Source organism: Eretmochelys imbricata, chromosome 15 (assembly GCF_965152235.1).
Source record: "Eretmochelys imbricata isolate rEreImb1 chromosome 15, rEreImb1.hap1, whole genome shotgun sequence".
Lineage (NCBI taxonomy): Eukaryota > Metazoa > Chordata > Testudines > Cheloniidae > Eretmochelys > Eretmochelys imbricata.
This window is the reverse complement of record NC_135586.1, coordinates 17,722,766-17,749,059: the sequence shown is the minus strand read 5'-3', so window position 1 is coordinate 17,749,059 and position 26,294 is coordinate 17,722,766. Positions and strand designations below refer to the sequence as shown.

At 41.9% G+C, this 26,294-nt stretch overlaps 1 protein-coding gene across 1 annotated transcript in view; it reads right to left on the bottom strand.

The window, feature by feature from the left end:
• Positions 1-6,312: 6,312 nt before the first annotated feature.
• The window catches only part of ZDHHC8 (zDHHC palmitoyltransferase 8), a 176,148-nt gene continuing 156,166 nt past the window's right edge, over positions 6,313-26,294 (bottom strand). Inside the window, exons 5-12 of the mRNA XM_077835139.1 lie at positions 26,005-26,107; positions 21,278-21,369; positions 19,195-19,327; positions 18,057-18,174; positions 17,044-17,170; positions 14,333-14,337; positions 13,126-14,128; positions 6,313-6,496 (exon numbers count right to left, since the gene is read on the bottom strand). Coding sequence (XP_077691265.1) covers positions 6,313-6,496; positions 13,126-14,128; positions 14,333-14,337; positions 17,044-17,170; positions 18,057-18,174; positions 19,195-19,327; positions 21,278-21,369; positions 26,005-26,107 — 1,765 coding nt within the window. The remainder of the gene's footprint in view (positions 6,497-13,125; positions 14,129-14,332; positions 14,338-17,043; positions 17,171-18,056; positions 18,175-19,194; positions 19,328-21,277; positions 21,370-26,004; positions 26,108-26,294) is intronic.

Genomic DNA, 26,294 nt, shown 5'->3' with positions numbered 1-26,294 from the left:
TGCTTTCTACAATGGCTTTGAAAGAAGGTGAATACATAAGATATGGGTCAATAGAAGGGTGTACCAGTGAAAATAAATATATGGAACTAACCTGAAGGACAAGGTCTAAGATAATAACACCGGTTTTCCCCAAGTCTTCATAACCACCCCTCTTTCTAAATGTTCCTCAAAAGAGTCTTAACTTGCTCTGCCACCTACTTGATTTTACTTTTTCAGAGCCTTCAAGAGAACCCTTTGGCAGAGATGCTGTCTCTGATCTAATCTTCTATTGTATTTTCAGCTTGTATTTCAACAAATATTTTTGGTATATATGTTGCAGCTGACACAGCCCCTAATTTTGTTTCTGTAAACAAACATCAGTTGCACTTTTAAAATATACCAGATGAGCAGATCTGTAACCAGTTTTCTTTGAATATATGTGCACACTTATGTATATATTATATAGATATATATACACATATCATATATCTTTATAAGGCACAGTCAAATGTACCATCGGTTCTTTAAAATTCTTTTTAACTATGGAAGTAGATCATATTTCACCATATAGTTTGAAATGTCTAACTGAGACATTTTTGAAATGTTTCAATGATACAAGTTCACGAGCTGTGAGATGTCTTCTTTAAAAACTCCAGTTATTGTGATAAGACGAACAAAAATTATTTTGACAGTAATTCAAATCCACTTAGTATATAATTGTTCTTCCCCTAAAAGCTATTTTCACCTGCACAAGTAGTTCCCATCTGTGTCTCTCCTTGTTTCAAATATTACGTTCTCGTCTCTAGTTTTAAAAGTGAGCCGAAACTTGAACCCACAGGACTCTAAAAAGAAATCAGAGAAATTAATGCTAACTTAGTAAATTTAGCTGTGTCTTATAGAAAACATCTGAATAAGCTGGAATGATTTTATATAAAATATAGTGGGCCAGACTCTCAGCCATTTGACTCAACTGAAGTCAATGGAGCGATGCTGATTTACACCAGCTGAGGATCTGATCATTATATATATATAGCCTAATCTTTATCATTCAAAGAGACTCCAGAACACAAGCATGACAAGCATTTACAATGAACACCCTTCATGAATGAATCCTCTCTCAGTGTCACCATACAGTGTCACCAAACCCTCTTAAGAGCAGCTGCTGTGGGATCTGCTCTTAAGAGGGTTTGGCAACTGTATCAACTATAAACTAGTAGCACAGACCTAACTGGCATATTGTCACAGACTAGAAACAAACAGGTTGATAGAGATGGTTAGACAGACTGGAATTTGGCTATCTGTCAGATGTACACATCCTGTTGTCCTGGATAGCACAGTTAATCATTGGCAATACTAGTGCCTTCAGAGATTACGATAAGGAGTCATCTCATCTTGTTTTCCACCCTCTTTTAGGCATCTGGAAGAAGGTGTTTAAGATACAATTAGTTTCCTTTGTGTTTTACCACCGGAGGTTTTTGCATCCAGATTGACCTTTGTTCCATGCAAGACTACCACATTTCACACACTTCTACGTTTTACATATACATGGAGGCCAGCCCACGGACGGTGCTGAGTATCTGCAACTCTCTGTGTAGTCAGGGGGAGCTGAAGGCCACTTAGGATTTCACCCATGGAATGTGATGTAATCAATGGAATATTAACAAGGCCTCAGAAAAGGGGCAGAAAGAACATATGAGCCTTCTAGACAATACTGAAGCTATACAGTCTGATGCAGAAACACCAGGAAAACTTGACACCTTAAAATACCAAAGTAACTCAAGCATTTAAATCTATCTATCTATCTATCCATATATGTATAACCAGAGCCAAAAAATGTTTTATAGACAGAGCTCCACAAACCCTGCACAGATACATTCCAACAATTCAAGGTGGCAGAACAGGTGCAATATAGACCGTAAGAACATGTCAACATAAACATCCCAAACTGTCTACGTGACAGCAACATTGACCCTCCCAACCCTTCCCTCTTCAAATATATATCTCTAGGCTGGACCAGAGGTATAGTACAAAGAAAACTGCATTGCAATTTCCACATCATTTAAGCTTTATAGGAGTGCAGCCATCATCTGAAGAGGCTTCCTTATAGTATTCATGATGCAATTATCCTAGGCAAAGTTCAGATAATGCTTGGGTTCCACTTTCAAAACAGCAAGACAAACAGTTCATTTGCCACATATCAGATTTTTGACATTAAAGCACAGGTCTGGGTAGCTCTTACAGCTGAGGTTAACCAAAAGAAATGATTGAATTTGGGTTTTATTTAATTTAAAAAGTAAATACAAACATGTGCTGACTGTGTGCTTCCTGTGATAGCCTCCCACAATAATGCAAGGTAGAGATTTCTTTAATATACTTACTCACAAGCTGCACTTCTCTGAAACTTTATTACCCAGCTGCATGAAAATATAGAACCCTGAGGTTTTTTTCCCCTTCAGACAACACAACATTTTTGCTCACTCAGGTACTTCTGCATCCAGTTTTCAACATACAGAGCCAAATGACAGTTGTAAGTCAGAGCAGAATTTAGCCCACCGTTTCAAATTCATTGCTATGCAGGTTTTCCTATTAAGTCAACACACAAAGAAGTAAAAAAAAAAAAAAAAAAGAAAAATTGTAAGGCTTCAAGTAAAAACATCTCCTCTCTCACCCATTCAGGGAGTACGGTTCATTTAATATCATGTTACTCTATTTATTATACAGTTAATTAAAGCTACAGCTCTCAGGATACACTGTACTAAAATGAAACTGGGGTGTTAAACTGGAATGAATGAACAGTGAAATGATGCTAATAAAATGGGATTTGCAATGAAAACTTGATGTTTCTTAAATAAGAAATAGACATAATATACAATCTACTGCTAAAAATAAAAACATATTAAAAAGATTTAAGACTTTTGAAGCACAAATTAAGAAAGACAAAACAAGAGGCTACTTTAAAAATATATTAACCTGCAGGGGATCTTCTCTTATGATCCAGGGGATCAGATCCTCAATTAATGTAAATTGGCGTAGCTCTATCCAACATAAAGAGCACTACACCAAATCACACCATCTGAAGTTCTGGGCCTTACTGTCTATAAACACTGAAGGACTATGTGAGTAAAAATAGCACATCATTGATAATTTGTAAATGCTTAAAGAACTGTAATTTTGGAAAGCTTGAAAAAATAACATGGGCCAGATCTTGCTCCCAAAGTCAACAGCAGTTTTGCTAATGAGTAGATCCCCACTCATCCAACAGGAACTATGCAAGCAGATGCTTGTGCTCATGTGGCTCCAATTGCAGGACTGGGGCTTTAGATGGGAATGGGGCTGAATTTACTGAGTGCAATCTCAGATTATTTCTTAGATTATTACTTCCAGGAAGAGTTGAAAAATTTACTTCCATCTCCAGGTCATTCACATTACTCTATTATGCAAACTTCAAAAAAGAATTTTAGTACCATCATAAGCCTATTAATGTGCCAGATGAGTCTTAACTCTAGTTAAACCACCTTCAGAAAAAGTATATAGAACTGCACCTTAACCTAATTATTTGTATCCCCAATGCAATCATTTTTCTTCCTCTCTCCACATGAGTTATAGCTAAATAACCCTGGCTATAAGTGTTTGAAAGGTTTACACATATAGTACTGTGTTTAGTCTTATTGAGCCATTCTTGCTCAGGAGCTTATGTAGTAATTTCAAAGACCTATTTGCCCTTAAAATATGTGGATTTTTCTTTTCTAACATCGTAAAGTATGTTCAAAGTGTAGTGCCATGGGATGCGTATTTTAAAAGCTACATTGGTGCAATATAAAAGCCTCACTTGGATGGCTTGGTTTTATAATCACTCAGGGTGATATAATCTGCCCCTTTACAGACTGCCAACACAAGGCCTATGTTCCATTTAACCCCTGTTTTGATAGCTTAAGTGTGACATTAAGTGGTACTTAAGTGATGCACAGACCTTGTGCAACTCTCTCCACAGAGATGAATTTCACCCCTCAAGAGTTAAATTTGTGCTGGAATTGCAGATGAGTAGAAATTAAAGATGAAAGAGAACTATAAGGCCATCTAGACCAAGTACTTTGCCAGTACACAATTGCTCCCTGTAGAAGGTTTTCTAATACTTTATCCAATTTAGTTTAAATGTTCTAAGTGGTCAGGCTTCCTACTAAAAGACTATTCCACAACCCCTACCCCTACTATTAGCTTAATGTTTTTCCTTTTAAATATATGCCATTTGCTACCAGTGATAACCCCTTGTATCACCTTTGGGACTACATTCTTCAAATTCCATATCTGTAAGCTTATCATACCTCCTTCCCTTAATCATTGCTCAGTCAATTAATTACATATTTTTACCTCTTAATCTTTTTATAAATCAGCCTCTCCAGCTTTCTGTTTATATCTGTTGTTCCCCTCTGAACTTGATCCAAGTTGTCAGTATCATTTCTGCCCAGTATCGTTCTGGCAATAAAATGCCTGTAACTAATGACAACACTCTAGATAAAATTATACCAAACCTATACAGAGGGACTATTACTTCTCTGCTCTCTGATACCTCTGTGTATGCAGTTCAAAATGTCACTGGGCCTTTTTGCTGCCATACTGCACTGCAAGCTTATATCTAGTTTGCTGTCCACTATTACTTTAGGTCTATTTCTGCTACGTTAATTTCCAAATTTCTCTCTTCAGATGATCTGGTTCAAGCCAAGACCGTTACTCAGAAACATGATTAACCCCATACATTTCTATCCAACCTCTCAAAAAGAGATGTGATATACAAGGGACATAATAAGCAGATATTGAGGTGGCTGTCAAAATTTACTGAATCATGAGGCAAATGTTAACTAAGGCAAAGCTGAGGTCAGTATTTTCCTCAATGTACAATAAATCTTAGTGTTTATGTATTGTTACATAAATTCTAACTATCAAATATCTGGAGATCTCTCCATTTTCAGCATGGCATGCAGAGAAAACATTACTCCCTTTGAAGCCAACATCCTGAAGGGGAGATGAATTTAGTTGTCCAGCAAAACCTATTTACCTCTGAAGGGCCAGTCAGAAGGCAGAGATTCCATACGCTATCTGCCTGGCTCTTTTTTTGGTTCTTAAAATAATGCTGCCTCAAAATCCAACAAGATAAACATAGCTTTGTGAGGGCAGGAGAAGGAGGAAAGCCCAGAGAACTAAATAGACATAACTGATATTGAAAAAAGTTATTGACTGGAAAAAACTTTCTGCCCAGCAATACTGAGGGCTGGTGCTCATTAGGCAGGCAGCAAATTTATATCCTCTAGGTATGTGCTTGGCTCAGTCACACACACACTGCAAAACTCAACTCATGATCATGATAACTTTCCTCTAAGATTATACACACTGCACCACTGCAAGACAATAAACCATGTTACTGCATACATCCCATAAACAAAAAGGAGGAGATAGTTTCCCATCTGAATTTTTTTATGTCTTAGAGGCTTGTTTTTCAGAGTCAGAAGCCTTTAAAAACAGAGGGAGGGGGAGTAACAGGGAGGAATGAAAAATCCTTACTTATGTGGCAGTCCGATTCCATAAGACACAAATGGACACACACAGAATTTCACACATAGGGAGGCGAATCGTGGACAGTGAGAAGCTGCTGCTATTCTTTCTCCCCTCCCACCCAGAGCAAGTGGTGGGGGTGGGTGGAGAGGGAGAGAGAGAGAGAGAGAGAAAGAGAGAGACTTTAAAACACTACATGATGCTTGAGGGCCACTGCGCCCTGCCTGGTTCCTTTAAAGCAGGAGGAATAACACCGACAATGGTTTGGGGACAAATGGTAGTTCTCATACACACAGACTGCAAACAGGGAGTCTGGTCTCCATGTCTGTAAGAAAACAGCAGTCAGGCCAGTGGCTCGTCCCGAGATTTTGCTGGCCAGAAAACTCGTGGTGAGGAAAAACATGACCCCAGATTAATTCTTCATCACAGCACAACTTCTACACGACAGTTTTGTTTGACAGACAAATACACAATGGCTTTTTCGCTTTCTTTCATGAAAGAAATAATCTCTGTGGTTGAGGTGCTAGGTGGTAGCCAGTTTCCGCAGTCAGTTCGAGACAGGTTATCGAGACAGTTTCTGATGGACTGTACAATTTTATTCCCAAGAATAAGGCTGCAGCTCTTTTTTGGCCAAAAGAGAAAGATGAAAACAAACAGAAAAAAAAACAAAAAAGGACACTGGCAGCTGCTGCTCCTTTTGTGGTTGATGTTGTTTGAGTCTTCACAGTGCACCTAGCTTCATGGCTGGCTTAATGGATGGCTCTTTATTTTAAATTTCTTTTTATTTTACACTGAAATTTCATAGGTTGTTCCACCAACGCCAGACACCTTCTTAACGTTTGAGTGTCTAGCAGGACTGACCGGGGCCCCCTGGGAACTTGACGTTGAACCCAGTCGACAATCTGCCCTGGAAATTCCTTTTGGCTGTCCATTTATTTTACTATGAGGTGTCTTCAACTGCATGTCCTCCCTGCAACAAAATAAATATAAAGCGATCCAGGGTTAGTGATCAAAGTAATGGCAGCCAGATAGCCAGACAAGCAATTGCCCTTGTTACTTTATGTCCTGATACAGCAAAACAGTTAAGCACGTGAGTATCCCCACTGAAGTCAATGGGCCCGACGCAATGCACACTGAAATTAGAGACTGCAGCTTAATTTTGTCTTTGGATCAGGCCCACTGGGATTAATCACATGCTTAAATGCTTTGCTGGATTGGATCTTATTGCGTAAGAATTTGCTTTTTTGAAAGGTCTCTTCTGCATTGCTGGCCTTTGCTCAAACTTCATTTTACTTATGTTCAGAAGAAAAAAAAAGCACTCCGAAAAATCTCCTAAGAAAAGGCAGTAGCAAAACACTTCTAGTGAAAGAACAGAATGCTGTTACTAATCACTAAATGTCACAATAAAAGTAAAGCATAAGCCTCTAGGGCCAGATTCTCAACCACAGAGGAAACACAGAGTGCAAGTCAGGAAGGGTAGCTTAAAGCTCACGTTTCTATTCCCCTAATCCTGGTGCCATGTTAGACAATGCTCGCATTTGCATTTCCTGGACTCCATCTATCATGTTAGAGCAGCCTAAGGAATGCTCTAGTTTATGATGGTCTGCAAAGGCCTCAAGGGAGCTGAAACACAACCAAGGATAACCATAGCTCAGGGTGCATGAGCCAGGCCCCTTTTTTCCTGCTATGCCAGCAGCGGTACAAGAGTTCCTATGTCACTCGACAACAGAAAATCACCCTTCCATCGGACCCCTCCTGCAATGGGTAAGATGGCTTTAAGGCTGCACTGTAGAATCCAGCCCTTACAGAGCAATTATGACAGATGTGATTAAAGATCTTTATGAAAGAAATGACCATATTGAAAAGGTTAACATATGTCAAAGTAGGGTGTAAATCCTTTGTCCATCACAATCCAATAGCCCTCAGGTAAGGCATATATGGAGCATGAATGGAATCTGCTGAAACAAACAAGGTTAGTTTGTGCTCTAGGGCAGATTCTCTTATTTGGCTGCTCCTAATGTCAGTCCCATCAATCTATCAATTTCTCAACACTACCTTTCAGGGATAAGGAAGCAGATGAGACTGCTTTATAGGCAAGGACATGGCTTACTCTTGTACAGGGCCAGATTGTGTCATTGAATTTTAAAGAGAACGCCCAGCTAATTTCAATGACACTGAACATGCTTACAAAGTATTTTTTCCTGTCCCTGTCTGATGGCTAGTCTATGTAGAGGATAATAGCCAATTAGCAGCCCACTGAGTTACTACTTTAACTCAAGTGGGAGAGATATCTGTACCTGGTGTTGAAGGTCCCAGGTTCAAACTCTGCTGATGACCTGTGGCTAAGGTTGTCTCAAGAACATTTTTTAAAAGGAATGCGCTGTCCGCACTGGGGGACAATCTGCAAGCCAAGACCATTTTAATTGGTTTAGAACATGGCCCACTCTGCATGGGAGCAAAGCATTTAGAGGCAGCACAAGGTAGGATTTATTGCATCCAACTGATGAGCCTTTACTTCACACTGCCACCATACACTCCCAAAATAATATGTCTCTCTCTACTGGCCCAAAGTTTCCCACGATGTAAAGATGTAAAGACAGGGATTCATCTGGTACCTGGTATGAATGTTCTGCCCTGGAGCTAAGGAAGCAGCTCCAGTATTTCATGCCAACCAAAGTTCTGCTACACACTTAGGCTGTGCCTGCACTAGAGAACCAAACTATAGGTAACTGAACTGGCAAGACATCACAAGTGTAAGTACCAGCATGTCCATGCGGGTTTGACTGAAGTTCTGCCCTGCATCCACATTACTGTTGCCATGGTCCACTGCAGTCTCATTACCCTCCAGGTACCTATCCCACAGTTCCCAGAACAGCTCCCTGAAGCACTGGCTCCTCACAGATTTTAAAAGGCTTCTGGGAGCCTAGGAAATTGTGGAAGATTTCCTATAAGTCCTTGGGTACCAAAGCTATTTCTTGCTACTTTTTTTAAAATGGAAGCCAGGCTGAACATTTGCTCCTGATTCTTTTTTGTCAAAAAGCTTATCAGGAGCTCCTGCAGAAACACAGATGTGAGAGAGCTGCAGCAAGAGTGCTGTCTGTTCTGCTATGGCCTAGACCATTATAGTATTGGAGTGCCGGTATCTTTGGGGAGAGTTAGAGACCTAAGAGTTGGAGTTTTTGTTGCAATGGTCATGCACACTTCCACCCCTGGAGCAGTCAGACCAGTGTAGTACTTGAGGATGAAGTTCAGTGGGTGGAGCCCTGCTTTTGGAGCAGGGCCAGGAGCATAAGTGTAGTTTCTATATTTCTATATTTGCGGGAGTGGGGCAGCTCCAGTCAGGCCAATGGGACCACGCATAGAGGAACAAATTCTGTGCCTGCTTGAGGCTTGTCGTTGTGGGGGAGGGGCACTGCCCTCTGAAAACTACACCCAGGGCCAGGAATGCAAACTGGTAGGACAGAGTTTGTTGGAGAAATAGAATGAGCAGCCAAATTTCTCCAGTGTAGACAAGATCTATGTGTAGATGTTGATCTTGGATTTTCTGTAAACAAAACTACAGTTGATACAGCTAAGGCAAGGGATATTAGGTGACTGAAGCCAGACTTTAGCCTATAATTCTTTATAGCATGTCACTTGGGATTTGTTTGTCTTAATCAAGAAAACTAGCTCCAGAAACCAGTTTTTGAGTGGTGATTTAATGGCCAATGTCCCTGATCTTCTGTAAAAAGTAAACACAAAAGTCTTCACCTGCTCAGTAGAGCTCAGCAATGGAGCACAGCCCCTTATGATGCAATTAATGCCCAATGGTGGCTCTAAAGTGGACTGGCTTGTATTGATCCTTTGCGGGCCATTTCACTGGCAGAGAACAGCAGGAGTGCAGTGCATTCCAGACATGTTCCTTATGTTGTTTGTACAGTGCCTATCACAATGGGGCCCTTGGGCCTCTAAGAGCTACTGCAATAATAAAAATGGAGGAGGGGACCAGCATAGAACTGTTACTCCAGTCCTATACTGGCCAGAGAACCGCCTCCCAATATGTGGGTTCTCTGTGGCACATAAAGCAGCTGCTTCCTAAGGGAAAATCAGGGATGTTCCCAGCGTGTATTTTCCTTAAAGGTACTTGTCAGCATCTGAATCTCTTGCTCCCCAAAATCTGTATTCCCAACTTTAGTGCAAACTATTTAAAAACCAAATTCTGCATTGATTTATACCATGCTCAATCTTACTGAAATGCAAGGGATTACACAGGGCCTAAATCAGCACTGAATTTGGTCTCAATAGTCCAGTTTCTTCTTATCATGTAGCATAAGAGGTCTGAGGATCTCCTCCACGAAACATGAGAGACAGGAGTTAGGAGAAAGTGGAGGAGGGGCATTAGCATCTGCAGTGCTGCTGTCATGGGAGGTAGAGCACGAGATGTATGCAGAGTTACCAGCACAGAACTCCTGCTGCAGGTTAACTCTTGTAGGCTAAAAGTTTCAAATGTATTGATTTTTATGCTTGACTTTGGGCACCATCTAGGCACGTAAATGGAAATGACTCATATTCAGATGTGCTGAGTGTAACTCCCTTTAACCTCAAATGGAAGTTATGGGTGCTCAACCTATTTGGAAAAATAAATTAGTCAGGCCACTTGTACTGCACTTAGCATTTCTGAAAACTCCAGAGATCTGACCTGGAGTGAATTTACAGACACTATACCACTCGCCCATAAGGTGACAGCTGTATGATCAACAAGAGACAGAGACCAATGTGATGCAAACAGCTGTTGTATCAGCATCCTCCCTCCCCGCTCCTTATACTAATTACCATAGCAGCAACTGGCATCTTTGGGGCTCAAACTGAGGGCAGACTTGGAAGGGAAAACAGACAGTTCTTAGTAAAATAAACTCATTAGTTTAATATATATGAAAAGGAGAGAAAAGGACAGAAGCGTCTTCTTGCTGAATGTTCACTATTCTTCCACTGAGAAAATCATTTTAACAACTACAATTCACTAAGAGGCTTTGGAGCAACTTTCTAACACTGGATTTTAGGGCAACGGCAGAGGGCATGACAGAATGCACAAAGCATCAGGTGTGGAAAAAAGCTGGACTTCCCTGATGCACAGAATTAGATCCTTCCATCATGCACTCAGCTGAAGTAATTACAGCATGGGCTGTGTATTGTGAGGTCTTTTCAGACCTTCAAACTCAAGGTGCATATTTTCCCCAAGGAAGAGAGAGAACCACATGTGACCGATGCTAGCATTTCAGGAAACTACTCAGATACCAGTTATCCATGTTCTTATTCATATTAAGCCGCAAACTGAAACCCTCCATTCTTCTGTAGAACCATTATAGCATGGGAATTGGTGGTACAAGCTTCCCAGATGCTGCCTGCCAGCTAGCCTCAATTCTGTTTTACAGGGACCACCTCCATGATTAAATTAACTCAGGCTACAGAGCTGTTCAGTTCTTGGTCTTTCTGCTGAAACTCATCATGAGGTGACCGCTGTGATGGGCAAAAAAGAGGGAATTTATTTATTTATTAAAACAGCATTTACTTGGTATTTTTAAAGAAACTCACTCTTTGCCATGCTCCCTGCCTCTTATTCTTTCCTTTTGGGGGAGCATTTGTACAATAGATTTATTGGCAAGGATGTTTGCAGAAAGCAGATTTCAAAGTGGTAACTGCAAGTATTCAAGGAAGCTAAATTATAAATTCTCACATGCAAGTGCTCCCATACTCAACCAATCAGAAAACAGAAACAATAGTATCTGAGTTATCTGACTAATCACAACAATAAAAAGAGGTTATCAAACACTCAGCTGTTTACAGTCAAGCCATATTTTTAAAAGACTTCTCCAAAAAGTTCAAATATATTCAAATAAATACATGTGAGGAAATTCAATCAATAATCTATTCAGTGATATGCCACAATTCAGAACAATCTAAATTAATTTATTCCGTGATTTGTTAAATCATCTCTACTAAGAAAGTGAAGGAAGGCCAGTTTCACCTAGTCCGTTTTCCAATGAAAACGTACTTTTACATAGAAACAGACCAGTATCTCCACTTTAGTTTAGAAGAGTAACAAGAGCAACATCTGTAACCAATACCTCATACAAGCAACATAAAACAATCTAATTTTAAATTACTACACATGCAAACCAGATTTTACAAAACAGTTTGGGCAAATTATCTGACTTGAATGAAGCGTCACACTGATATAGAAGTTTAATATCACTGCTTGGACCTCACTGGCCCAATTAATCACTGCACCCACCTTCATGAATAAGGCTACGTTTTAGTCACGGGTATTTTTAATAAAAGTCATGGACAGGTCAGTAAACAAAAATTCACAGGCCAGTGACCTGTCCATGACTTGTCCTATATACACCTGACTAAATCTTGGGTGCTCTGGGATGGGGGCAGCTGGGGGCTCGAGAGGGAAGCGGCGGTGCGCAGCCTGGGACCCCCACTGCTGCTGAGAGGGGCGGGAGGACACAGTGGCCTGAGACCCCTGCTGCTGTTGGGGAGGGGAGGCACCATGGCCCAAGACTGCCCCAGCAGCAGCTGGTGTGACTGGCCCCCATGCCAGATGCACCAGATGCTGCAGAAGTCACGGAGGTCCCAGTAAGTCACAGAATACGTGACTTCCATGACCTCTGTGACAGACTCGCAGCCTTAATCATGAACAATCCAATTATGGGCAAGAGGAATGAACTGAGAATTAACAGGTCAGTAAACCAAGAGGAAAATATTTTTTGAATTAAAAGTGGAATGGCTTTGGGAAGGAAACACTTTCTCTATTTATGGAAAATCCAAATAATTTATGGGATATAGCTAGAAGTATAATCATAACATAAATAAATAATTAAATAAATAAGTTTTCACACAGAATTTTTCCTTCCTTATGCCAGGAAGAATACAGCAAGGTGTAGGTAGATTCTAATTGACCAGTGCTCTTTAATCACCAATTCTGCATTACTGGGCACCCAGAATAATCATTAAGAACCAGATTTTACAATCCTTACTCACAACAAGTAACATTTTTTGCTGCCAGCAGTCCTAAAGTAGAAGGCAATACTCAGCGTGGGTACGAGTGGCAGAATCAACCCCATGACTTTAAAATAATTATCTAATTTATTCAATTAATTACCTAATTTATTCAATTAAACGCTTGTTTATTCCTAACTTTGTAAAAACTTTACAACTTCATTTAATCATCAAAACATTTCACATTATAAAATTTAAACTCTTCTTTCACCAAAAGGCGTTATACAAGCTCAATGATTTGTATAAAATGTTAGCGTCACTACTCCACCATTACTGGAACATGTTATCAAGAAAAAGAGGAAGTCCTTTAACGAAGCACTTCAGCCTACTGAAACTCCTTATTACAATCTACAGCCTGAGTAACAAGAAATAAACAAATGTTCAGTGACGATAAGGTTGTTATGAGACCCAGAACTAAAGAGCTACCCACGCACATCACAATGCCTGCTATTGTTTAGGCAAACAAGTAAGCTGGGTCCCGACAATTAATAACTGCTATTGTACTCGCCTGCAAGGACGACCTTGTTACTTACAAGCTATTTAAGCAATCCATACCTTTGTGCTCCCACAGATTGCACCTCCGTTATTTCCACAGTGTTAACAAATGAGACAGCCTTCGGACCGTAAGAGGGTGACCTAGGCATCCCTGTAGGGGATGATGGGACCTGATGGCCTGGTGACTTGTAGGAGCCATTGCTCACCCTGCCCTGTAGTGCCTGATGGGACTGGACATTGTTATTGGCTAAATCGGCTTGAAGGGAAGTTGTGGAAGTCCTTGGTGCCCTGGCCATTGCACTTGAGAGGGAAGACACTGAGGACTGGAGTATAGGGTTCCTTGTGCTAAAACTGGTCGCAGTCATCAAATTGTCTCTGGAGCCATATCTCATCACCATGCTGCGAGGGTCTTCAGACAGCGCACTGACTTGCTGAAGGCTGTAAGAGCTAGGGGTGTCATACACACCCGAGTCTGCAAACATTGAATCCGGGTGTGAGAGGAGGAGCTTCTCCCTTTCTTCCATTTCTTTCCTCTCCTGGATGGATGCCATGATGGTTTTTGAAAGGTTGTCGTAACGGACGGGAGAGGGGTCCCGTTGGTGCGGCGCTGGGCCACCCAGTACTGGGCTGAAACTCTGTGGAGCCTGGCGTTGCAGCTCGCTCCCCCGGAGGTGACACATTTTGGCTGACAAATATGGCGAATGGTACCCGACGGAGCCAACAGCAGAATGGGCTATGCATTTCCTCCCGGAGGGGGACATGGAGTTGAGCAAACTGTCATAAGACAGACTTCCATTTCTGTTTGACAGGGAGTTGGGGGAAAAGATGCTTTTGTAGGGGGTGGAAGCAGCCCCTTCTGATCTTATTGGATGAAGCGGTACTTTGTCTGTCCCTCTCCTGCTGGCAGACTTCAAGCTCAGGGATCGCGAATTGACGGCGAAGGAGTCTGTCTGGAGTGGGGAGGACTGATAAGTCTTGTGAAGCGAGCTCTTCCTGTAGTTTGGGATGTCCAGGTTGGGCTCCGATTGATAATCAAGGCTCTGGTTGTTCTCTTCAATCAGAACTTCTTGCTTGTGTCCCTCCTGCATGGTGATCTAAAACAGAGATGAGTATGAGAAAGGGAAAGCACAGGACACAGCACACCGCACTGATTTGCTTCTCCTGGTGAGTGAGAAGTGCATAGGGAGAACAGAGCTGGGAATCAGGTTGTCTCAAATTCTAAGCCCAGATTTGACACAGATTCATTCTATGGGTTTGGAAGTGTCACTTAACCTCTGTGCCTCAGATTCCTCAGCTGCGACACAGTGATAATAATTTACCTCAGAGGTGAGAAGGGTTAATTCATATTTGTTACATGGTAAGTATTACTGATTGTAATAAACATGCTGAGGAGTGAGCACTGACAGTTGCAACAAAGCCCTTTGCAAACAGAGGTGACCAACCCTTTCAGACTGAACCCCTGTCAAAGTTGGTCAGATTTTGACTGGACAACATTGACCTTGGAAAACGTTGTCCTTACAGATTAGAAATAAAAGTTTCCAAGAGTAGCTTCCAGTTTCTGGAACCTTCATTTTGGAGAGCCCAGCTACCCACAATTTGGGCTTTTTAATGGTGCTGAGCACCCCCAGATTCCTATTGACGTTGGATGGTGTGACAAATGCTCAATGATTTTGAAATATAGGCCAAAGCTCTTCGAAGTTGAGAGGCCACAAACTGAGCCACCGTCGGTCAAAGGTCACTTTTGAAAGTTGTGGCTTTGATGCAGAAGTGAAGGAGTTTTTCCCATTGCATGTGCTGTGTGGGAGAGAGTGCTATACCAGACAAGGAAACGTAAACCCCATGTTTTATTTATATACATTGAAAGCATGAAGAAAACCCCTCTGTTGTAAGCATCCACTTTATAGTATATGTAAGATTGCCTCTAATTTTGTTCAAACTTAAAGGCCATTCTCTGCTAAGCAACTGATTTTGGCTGGTCCCTTATGACAGGTTTCACCATAACTGACAATGAACTGGTTATAGGAACTTTGCAAAAAAAAAAAAAAAAAGAATGATTAGTGAATGCTTACTTAATCAGAAAGGCAATCAATACAGCTCGTATTGACTCCTTTCAGGTTTTTTTTTAAAGGAAAAGGAAAAAATACAAAAAAGCATAACTGACAGAAGGGTGCTTTTATACTCATTTTTACTTCAAGGTTGTGTCTTTGAGTGGGAAGATAGAGAAATGTGCACGATAGTTCACTACCTTCCTCCACCATGGAGATAGATTGGATTCTTCTCTGGAAAAGGGACTCTGCTTAATGGGGAAGATATGATGCAAGTGGTTGGCCTATTTCCTCCCACTGGGTGTTCCGCTCTCCCTCCCACAATTTGTTTTTATTGCTCATGAATGGTGCTAGATTGACAGGCTGAAGACCCGGTACAACTCAGGAGTAGCAGCACAATCTTCTTCACACCAGTCCGCCACTGTACTTCAAGCCTGAAGCGAGAGGACAGTTACGCCCAACCCACTAAATGTGGTTTGGTCACCGTATCTATTCAGTCCTCTAAAATTGCCAGCAAGGTTGCCTGTTGGTACCAGTTTCTGTGATGTGGCCACTTGTCTACTACAAAGACCACTAAACTCATTTGACACAGGTCAGTCAGCCTAAGGTGACTCTGTCATCTTAGGCTAGATTTGAACCAGAAACCTAGCAGTTAAAGACGCTATACCCAATTACCAGAACCCACCACTCCCCTCGTCTGTATTGCAGAACATCCCAAATGGAGAAAAAGATTCATCCGTTGTAGGTTATGTCAGGCACTGCATCTGGACCTGGAATACTGTCGGTACTGCACTACCCTGCTTGCACACATCAACATTTCAGCTTAAGTGCTAGCTGATGCCTGTAAATACATTTGGAACTCGCTGGCAAGCCATTTGTCCAGTAATAAAGTGAAGATGAGATACAGATTTTGATTTTGATACAGCCAGCTTGGCGCAGTACTCACGTTCTGAAATGCTCCCTTTCACAAGGCAATTTCTGCCTCATTCTGGGGACAGATCTGGAAAGCATGATTTATAAGTAGATCATGCAGTAAGACTAAAACCTCATGTTTTTAAAGCTGATGAAGAAGCAGTGACATCTAGAATGAGCAGGCACGTCCTTCATTTTCAAAGTTAAAAGGACATTGCCAAAGCCCCCCTTTACCCCTACCCCCATCACTGCCGTTTAGAACAACCCCTTGGAAGCTTGAATCTGACTTCTATTTCATACCTCTACTACATTCATTCCCTTGATTGCAGGTATACCCTGGATATTACTGTAGGGCGGAAGATGGAATTGCTGCTGAAATTAATTTTAAGAAAATAGCATTGGGCTATTTGTTTAAGGGGAAATATCCATCCATATATAAACATTTGCATGGATTTTGGCAACATATGTGATAGAACAAACCAGTAACTTCTGAGCCTATTTTCCAGGACAGAGTGTGTCCCTTTAACTGTTATGACTTTAATTTCTTTTCTGTTAACAGATAATATAAAGGGTCATTTAAAAAAAACCTGTAACTCAAGCATTAAAAGTGTATTAAGGCAGTTCAAATGCACATAATCTTATATTCATTTTAACAACAATATATACCCACAAGGAATTCTTTTAAAGCTCTTTTTGTGAGCTTACACGCTCAGGCATCTCCAAAGCATGTCATCTGTTGGCCTAAAGGGCCCGATCCTGAGAAGTATTAAGCAGACACAAACTACTGTTGACGTGAATGGGAACTGGCTTTCATGTCAGTTGAAGCTGATAGGAGTTGAGAGTTCTCAGGATCAGGTCCAAAATTTGGTAAAGCAACTGGGCACATTTTTCAGTAGGGCATCATGACAATTACAATAGTACTGAAAAAAAAAAGATGATTTCACACAGAAAGTACTGTACATTCAGTGTGTACATCAGGTTGAAGTAGCCTACTACTCATTTGGAACAGGTTCTTCTAGACAATTGTGGTGTGCTCACCTGCTCAGCCGCAGCATGGTAGTGGACTTTGGGATTGTTGCTGAAAGCTGGTCGATACTTATACATGGCAGGAGTGGGGGGACTGATCAATTTAGGTGAAAGACCACTCTCTGGAAAAACAAATGTCAAGAGACCGTGTCCATTAACAGTATGTCTAAAATGGCACATTAATAAATAAGATTACAGAATTGTATATAAACCCAATAAATACACATGGCAATTTACAAATTGAGCTCCAGTCCTGCAAAGGGTTAAAACTCTGTGTATACGTACTCATGCGCAGAGTCCCACTGAAGTCAATGGGACGCCACATGGAAGTAGCTACACGCATGGCTGTAACTCTTTGCAGGACTGGACACGTATACGTGTCACATCCTGTGGCCCATAGAGCTTACAATCTAAATAAAACAAGAAAAACATACGACATAATAGGTTCTTGGTAGCTAAAGCCAGAGTTGCAAACTTACCTCTTCCCCCAACTGCAAAATACAGCTGGGTCCAAACTAAATACCCCCACATTCAGTAGTGTTTGGATCCAGAAAGTTAGGACTTCTCAGCTGTCTCCTTTGGCCTAACCATAGACCTGGACTAGAACACTTTGGGTTCTGGGAGAGTTCAGATCCAGATACAAGTTCTGAGTCTAGGGGTTTATCTCTACTGTAAAGCCAAACAACCCTCTTTCTGGAATTCCAAATGACCTCTGCCAGGTCCTTTGCTGGATCTCATCCCAGCTGAAATGCAAACACACATACTTGCCTACCCAGTATCAAAGTGATATATTCTGAAGTAAGTGCAGTGTTTTCTTCTTACAGTATGCACTGAATTCTATACTTATATCAAATCCTCTATCAAATTAAGAATTAAGAGAATTAAGAGCTTCCCCAAAAGCACAAAAAAATCCGTATTCCATGAAAGTTCTAGAAGAACGATGAAAGCCCATTGACACCAAAATATTTTCATAGCATCAAAAATAAAGTATTGATCAGGCTACTATACCTTCACTGGTTCCCAGCTGCCCCTTTAGTTCAGAGTACTTGCTTGGATCTCCTTTGGGAGGCAGAGGTGGCTGGATGTCCATGGTTTTATCCTCCAGACCTTCCAGGCTAACTTTAGACTGAAAATAACCATGGAATCAATCATTTTCCTCAAGTGGTTTAGACAACAACATGTGCTAAAGTATTATAGATTCTGAAGACTTGTCTACACTGGGATATGCCATAGCGGTATACTGTGTGTTAACGAACATGGGGATAAACACAATCTAGCACTCTACGTACATAGGCCTGTTATGTCTAAAACTGAGTTTAACCGCACTCAACTGACCTGATTTTAAACCAAACAGTCCTTATCTACACAGAGTGACAGATCATGTTTAACCTCATGTACGTTAACACATAGCATACCATCGTCAGCATTTCCCCATGCAGAGAAACCCTCAGCAACTAGTGTTCCTTTATTACCAAGGAGGCCATTCCAGGAGTTCACTACACAAAGCTTGAGAGATGATTTCTAATGTCTATAACACTTAGCACCATAAATCTTGCAGCACTTTACTAAGGTAAAAGCATCATTATTCCCATTATATACAAACAAACAGAGAGTGAGACACCAAGATGTAGAATGATCTGCAAAGGTCACACTGCCAGAGCTAGGAATAGAATCCAGTTCTCCTGGGTACCAGTCCTATGTCCTATGCACTGGATCACAGTGCTTGCTGGAGTTTGAGGCTTGTTGCTTGCCTCAAGTAAGCCAGGTCACCTAATGGTGCCAGGACTCCTGCCATCAGCACAATGTAGTGGATTCATTAAAAAAAAGAAAAGAAAAAAAAACAGAACAAGGGCCAGGAAGTGAAAAGACCTTTGCCAACTCTTAACTAACTGTCAAAAAGAACCAACGCTCACCCTTCTCTTGCTCTCCCATTGGAGTACTATAGGAGGACCTTCAAAGAGTCAATAGCTCTTGGCACTATTATTCCTAATTTACTTTCAGAATGCAGGGAAGAGGACTTGACTTCCGTCATGTTCCTCCAGAGGTGTATTATCTCAAAGAGCCTCCCAATAACAAAAGTTATTTTCAACCTAGTACTGGTTTTCAAGTCGTACTCGTAGACAGAGGGTATTGAAGGCGGCTTTACCTTGCTTCGGTGAAGATTGGCTTGGATCCCATTGTCACTTATCTTCACTGTGATCTGTCGCTCGGAAAGATCTGGTCTGAAGAAAGGAGGCTTCACACTTGCAGCCTGCTTTTTCTTTGGCTCAACAATGTACCTGATTGATTATTCAATAGTAATGGTTAAAAAACCCTCGGCATGCAGACAAGAAAACCCCCATATTTGCACTGTATAATTGAAGAGATCTGGCAAAATCTACACGAGTGAAGGACATTTATCTCAATGGATGCTTGCCCAGGAGGTACAAAAATTAAAGCGAATAAGGAGCTGAACAGGAGATGCCACCAATAAAACCCCCCCTGCAGTTTTGATACACTGGTCTCCAATGCAGTTCAGGTGAGGAGGGGCAAGAGGGTAGCACACAGCCACACAACGAAGTAAAAGCATTTCCCTAGGACTTTGACAGCTCTATAGGAGATGTGAGTAGTAATGTGCCATGCCAATTGTGTTTTGGGAGAGGGCTTGGTTTACCAGCACCTAGAAGAGTTTAGTTATGATCAGGAGATGTGGGAAAGGTAGACCCTTTCTAAGGATGATAAAATTGGAACACAGGAATGATTTTGAGCTGGTGGATCTCTCCACATCACTCTTCTCCCCAAAACCCCCCAATTTTATGGTGAAAGGAGCATTCCTGGGAGCTGGTTGAAAAGTGATAGAATTTTTCACTGCTTAGGGACCAATAAATGGAGGTAAAACAATTTGATAAACTTAAAGGAGACAGCACCACCATTTGACACCCAGTGACATAAGATCAAAATATCTGCACTAGCTTCTTCTAATTTGGACAGTGGACAGGACACCTCAGCAATGATGGTTTGCTTGGTGATTCCCACAAGTTCATGAGGGAGAAGATATGTGACAGTTTGAATGGGCCTTGATAAAACACTAGGACAATATTTCCTAAAATTCTGAGTACAGCAATGGCATTTTAAAAGTGAAGATACTACTCAATACTCTATCCTACCAAAGAGACTACAAAGGAAAAATGACTGTCCAGTTTAGGTGCATATAGGTTTTAACCTCCTGCTCTCTTAAAGTCGCTGGGCCTAATTCAAGGGCTCATGATTTTGGTCAGTTCAGGAAATTTATTTAACACTAGGAACAACCTGCTAAGCTTTGCTTGCTGTCTAATCAAGAAAAACCTCATACTAGAGATAATAGTGCGTGTGGGTTGGGACAGCCCAGCACCTTGAAAAGTATATTCAGCCCACTCCCACTACAATTAAAATATGTCTGTGTGTGTGTGTGTGTGTGTGCTGGACAGCTCAGCACCTTGGACATCTATGTTCAATCTTTTCTGTTCTATAGCAACATTAAAGTTCGTGACCATCGTTTCAAAGGGCACAGGCACAAATAAATCTGCTGAAAAGTAGGGAACCATAAATAAAATCCAAAATCGCAAACCGTAGCACCAGGTGGGAAATCATCTCTGTTTTATGATGATGAAAGGTGTCTGTGAGATTGAAAGCAACAGCTGCCTTGAATTAATTATAAAGCTAAGGGGCAAAAGGCTGGGTTTAGATACTTCACTTCTTTCCAGCAGTGACTAGAATCTTTAATGTGTACTTTGGAGGGCAGTGTACCATGCAGAAAATATGTTGCATTAGGAAGATTACAGCTGACATGGATCCTTCCAGTTATTGAATTTCACTGGATAAACAACTTAATGAAGCCATGTTCGAGAAAAGCGGGGAGCGGGAACAGGCTATCAACCCCAATTATTAGTTTTTTGAAAAAAAAACTAGTCTTATTATAAAATGGCTCAGTAAATAGAAAAAGCTGTCGATATGACATGGCCTGCTAGCCATAATACTTGGTTTGGGAGTGAAGACTGTGAATTATATTAAATGAGAATGGCAAGACTAAGAGCTGTGCAAAGTGCAGGCATTGTACAAGCTTCCCCTCAGCTCTGCCAATTTCTTGCCATACCGTACCTCTCCTCAGCAGATATTACTACCGGGGATGAACGGGGCCAGACTCTGGGGTGGCTCAGAACGTTGTTTTGTTTACCTTGTGACCCAAGTTTAAGAATAACATTCTTCCTTACCTGGGAGCCAGAGGGCTGCAGAGCACATGTTCCACGTTACCACAGCATCCTCGAGTGAAAGGATTCACCCCCCCACGGAACTTACCCGTCACCTGGAAAAATATTCAGTGCTCAATGCTCTAAATGTGGAAGAGGCACCCATTAACACTTAGAACCCCAAGAATGAGTATTCCAGCCCTCGCTGTTCTGCATATCCACCACGCTTCACTTTCCCCAACTGGTTATTCTTTCTCGTAAATGCTGCTCCCTCGCTCTGTCAGCCCCAACAACACAAGAAACCTTAACGCAACTTCCTAAGCTCTCACCTCCCCATTATGCTACCATCTGCATGTAGGCTAAAGGCCCCTGCCCAAAAGTCCAGAGAACTCTAGGCTCCCTCTCTGCAATCCACAGGCACCAGCTCCATCTCCCCGTATCCTTCATGTTCCAGAGTCCTGTCTGCCCTCAGCCTGGCTGCCTGATCTGTCCTGCTTCCCTTTCCTCTGCCCTGGCAAGACATACTCTAGTAGCTCCTAAATCCCAGACATGTCCCTTCCTACGTTCCTAATATTAGATGAGACCAAATGGTTCATATAGATCAGCATTCCATTTCCAGCAGTGGCCAATCCTAATGCTTATCTGGAAGGTGCCAGGAAGCCCATAATGGGCAGTTATGGAATGATAACATCTGCCTGGGAATTAGCTATTTTCCTAGTTGTTAAACCCCTCTAGACTGGTTTTCACTTAAGTGAATCCAGACTGGGATTCACTTAAACCTTCGTGTGCCTGGGACAGAGTTTCATGATAAGGGTCATTCTAGCCATATAGATAAAAGCCCTGAATGGATACAAAATTGACATCTGCATCCGATCCGCAATCCGCAAAAATGCTCTGTGGATATCTGCGTATTTGCAGGGCTCTGCTTCTAGAGGGTATGGAATCATACCATCGTTGCACAGCGTGGGAAGCCAAAAAGGTAAAAATGGTCATATTTGGGTAAATCTCAGTAAAGCCAGATCCTTCATTACAAGGGTTGCCATTAAAATAATTAGAGTTGCCATTTGCAAGTAACACTTCTTAGTCATGGGATAGTCCTTACTTAGTGCTAAGTACAGGGAGCACCATATAACTGCTGTAAATATAATGACTTGCACAACACCAAGTATAAAGATTAAATGGCAATCACTGTCTTGGTGTTCCTATTTTGTTGCTGGCCTTTTTAATGCAACAGGAACCTATTTACAAGGCCAATATAGGAGATCTTTTCTTCTGAAGATTGGAAGAATGGCTTGATGGCTAAAGCACAGTACTGGGAGTCAGCAGCTCTGGCCTGTATTCCTGGCTTAGTCATTGACCTAATGCCTGACCTTGAGAAAGGCACCTCATGTATCTGTGCCCATTTTTTCATTTATAATATGAGGATAATAGTTCCTTAGCTCACAGACTACACTGTCAATTACATGAATTATGTATAAAGCACTTTGAGATCCTCAGGTGGAAGGTGCTGTGGAACTGAAGGGTATTGTTGATTCTATTCAGGAACTAAAAATACAGTGATAAGATGACATCTTGTGTTATTTGGATCCCATAAATGAGTTCCTGAGTCATTCCAAAAGCTCACGAAAAATGTAAACTCAACTGTTATACACCCCGAAATCATACCCTCTTTAATAAGAATAGTCAGAGATAGTGACACCTGGCATGGACACACTAACCAAGAATTTCTAGCAAAACACCAGAAACCTGCACTATCTGGCTATTAAAAAAACAGGAGAAAAGGGGGACAAATGCAGCTGAGCAAATTTTGCTTGTTCATTATTTCAGATAGTGAGGAAAGCGATTAAATACTGAGGCTGCCGGAGAAAAATGAATACTTTAATACAGTGAGTCAGTGCCAAAGCTAGGAACAGAATCCACATTACTTCACTCCTGGGCCTGTGCTTTAATTACTAGAATGAGCTTCCTCTGGAAAAGACCAGATGGATCATGGAGCCCATCCTCCAATCAGGGCTGCATAGTCCACATGATAGAGAAGATGAGATATTCAATGAAAGGTACATTTAGTCTTGGGCAAATAGCACAGAGAGATAGGAACTCCATTACAGATAGGTGAACCTCAAGAGATTTGGCAGCTCAGGTAAGCAGATCAAGTTTGGATGCGTTATCCAAAGCTTATTTGAACATCATTTTTCCTGGAACTGCTGTGAGTCTTAACTACAACAATTTCTGACACTTTTCAGTTTCAGACTAGTTGGAAATACAAGGAGACCAGAGTTTTCTAGTATTTCTTCTTTCTAGCCCGGATGAAATCCAGAAGGACTATTTCACCTGGATGCAGAGGGCTAGCATGAGGCCTATGCACAGTGCCACCAAGTCTTGTAACACGATTTGAGCCTCTGATGCAGACAGGCTTGCCGTGAGGCACAAAGCTCTGGGCCTCATGCAATTTTCAGGCTGCCATGGAGAAAGCCCCCTCTGAGTGACTGCCATTTCCCAGCCCCCTGGGGAAGGACAGCCAATCCCAACAGGCATTAAGCAAAGCATTTCCCCCTCCCCTCAGAAGTAATATGAGTTTTCAGGTAAGGGGTGTGAGGGTGTGTGAAAAAAACAGCCATACCATTTTCACAAGAAGGGAGGAGAAAGCAGAAAAAGCCAAGCAGTGTCACCCAGAAGAGTGGTGATGGGTTATTGCACCTCAGCCACTAGACCTGTCAGATGTGGAGTCTCATAAGGATCAAGTCTCTCTCTAGTCCTATTCAACCTCTACATGAAGCTCGGGTGAGTTGGTCTGACAACATGGATTCAATTCCCAGCAGCATGAAGCTGACACACAGCTCTACCTATTCGTCACCACAGGTGACCACACCACTACCACCAAAAGGGCCCAGAGCTTGGACAAAATCAGCTCATGGATGAAGAACAGCTGGTTGGAGCTTAACCCCAACAAGGCAGAGGTGATGCTGGTGGGCAAAGGAAAGCATTTTTAAGAGTTTACTGACACTATGAAGTCTCCTTCGGTTGAAAGAAAACACCCACAACTGGTTTAGATTCCTTGCTGATGCTAAGCTCTCATATAGCAGCTTTGCAAGTAATGCTTCCTAACATGCCTAACTGCCCACAGGATGTGATGGAGTCTCTTAGCCAGTGACTTGGTCTCAGTTATTTACACCTTTGTCAATTCAGCATTTTGTCTGGACAACAGCGATGCAATGTACCTGGACATTAAGCCATCAGCCCTTAGGAAACTCCAACTAGTACAGAATGGTGCAGCACATCTTCTCAGTAACACGGGCTGCAGCAAGCACATCAAACCTGTCCTCTGCTCTCTGCATTGGCTTACCATAGAATAGGATCAAGTTCAAGATCTTGATCCTTACCTTGCAGGTGCTCAATGGCCAGGGCCCAGGATATCTAAAACAATTGTCTAAAGTTCTGGGATGAGAATTATGGTCAACCACTCCGCTCCTCAGGCGCAATGGCACTTTCTATCACATAGGTAAGCCTCATCTGTGCAGGAGACAAAGCTTTCTCCAGGGCTGATCTGAGACTGTGGCACAAATTTGCCCAGGAGCTAAGGACCATTACAAACCTTCTGCTCCAAGTGAAAGGTGCACTCTATCGATCTGCCTTCCCTGATGCACACAGAGCAGTACGTATGTATAAAGAGAATCCCCCCCCCCCAAACAAAATCCTACCAAAACAAAACACTCCACTGCACATGCAATTCTCCATGTGGGAAGAGGATGAGAGAGAGAGGACGAACCACATGTGACTGACGTTAGTCACATCACTTAATACATTCTTGGAAGAAGGTAAGACACTACAGTGAGGAGGGCAGGATTAGCATCTATTTAAAATAGAGGACCCTACTGCAGCTGCCCCCTTGTCTCCACCCTGAAAGGGTGTGAGTGAAGAATCTCCATAGCTGCCGGAGGAGATGAGATGTGTTGGGGGACAAAGGGCAGATGTGGAGGCACATAAATGATGTGGGCCCAGAGGGTTGGAGCAAATGTTAGTGGGGCAAAAAGCTAACGGTTAGGGGTGCCAGTGTGTGGCTGGGGAGACACCATATTAATTAACTGGCATTTTGGGAAGATGCTGATAGATTCCCTGCATCATCAGGCAGCACATTCTATATATTTGAATAATTTTGTGGAAATTCAAGTTCCACTGGGTATTTTGTCACAAGATGTTGGCCGGCACAGGTTTTGGAGCAGCAGAATGAGCTCAGATCAGTGTGTATGTGGCAATGAGCTAGCTCAAAGCTGCTCATTGTTACACACATTGTGGGCCGGCAGGGGCAGCTGACAGAATCAACAAAATCAGAAGACAGAACAAAGCATGATTTAATCTTTTTTTAAAAAAAAAATGTGATGATTCTTTTGAGTCTAACTCATGAGTTCGGAACTTTTGAGGTTGGCAAGACTCCATGTACCACTTAAACCGTGTTTTGAGGACTTACGTAGGACTTAAGTGGTACATAGGCCTGTGCTGTTCCACTGTGCCTGGGAGCTTGCCCAAAATTTAGTCAAACAGAAATTTGAGAATAAAAGTTACCCAACCTTTTTAGACCCTCGGTAAAGCATCAGTTTGAGTGTTAGTGTTAAGGTTTGGTCAGCTGCTGCTTTGCCCAACCTGATTTGCCCATCTGTAAATACTATATCTTCTCTTTATCCTCCCCTAAGAAAGGGATCCTTCTCAACTCCCACATCTCTAACAGGAACATGGAGGTAGAATTGTTTTCTTACCTGCTCATTGGTTGTACGCCCTCGTGCCACTAGAACAATATGGAAACCTGTGAGACCAATGACTGGGATAAAGAACAATCCAGCCACACACATGACAGCCATGCTACATCCCAGAGTTAAGGAAACTGTGTCCAATGACAGGGAAAAGGGAGATGGGGGGGGGGAGGGGAGAATGGAAGGGGAGAGAGAATTCCCTGAACTAAAAATCTAGTAAGTAATCCCCATCTTTCTTTAGGGTTTTTTAAAATTACACATTGAAGTATGTCTTGGAATTAAGCACTAGAAATTAC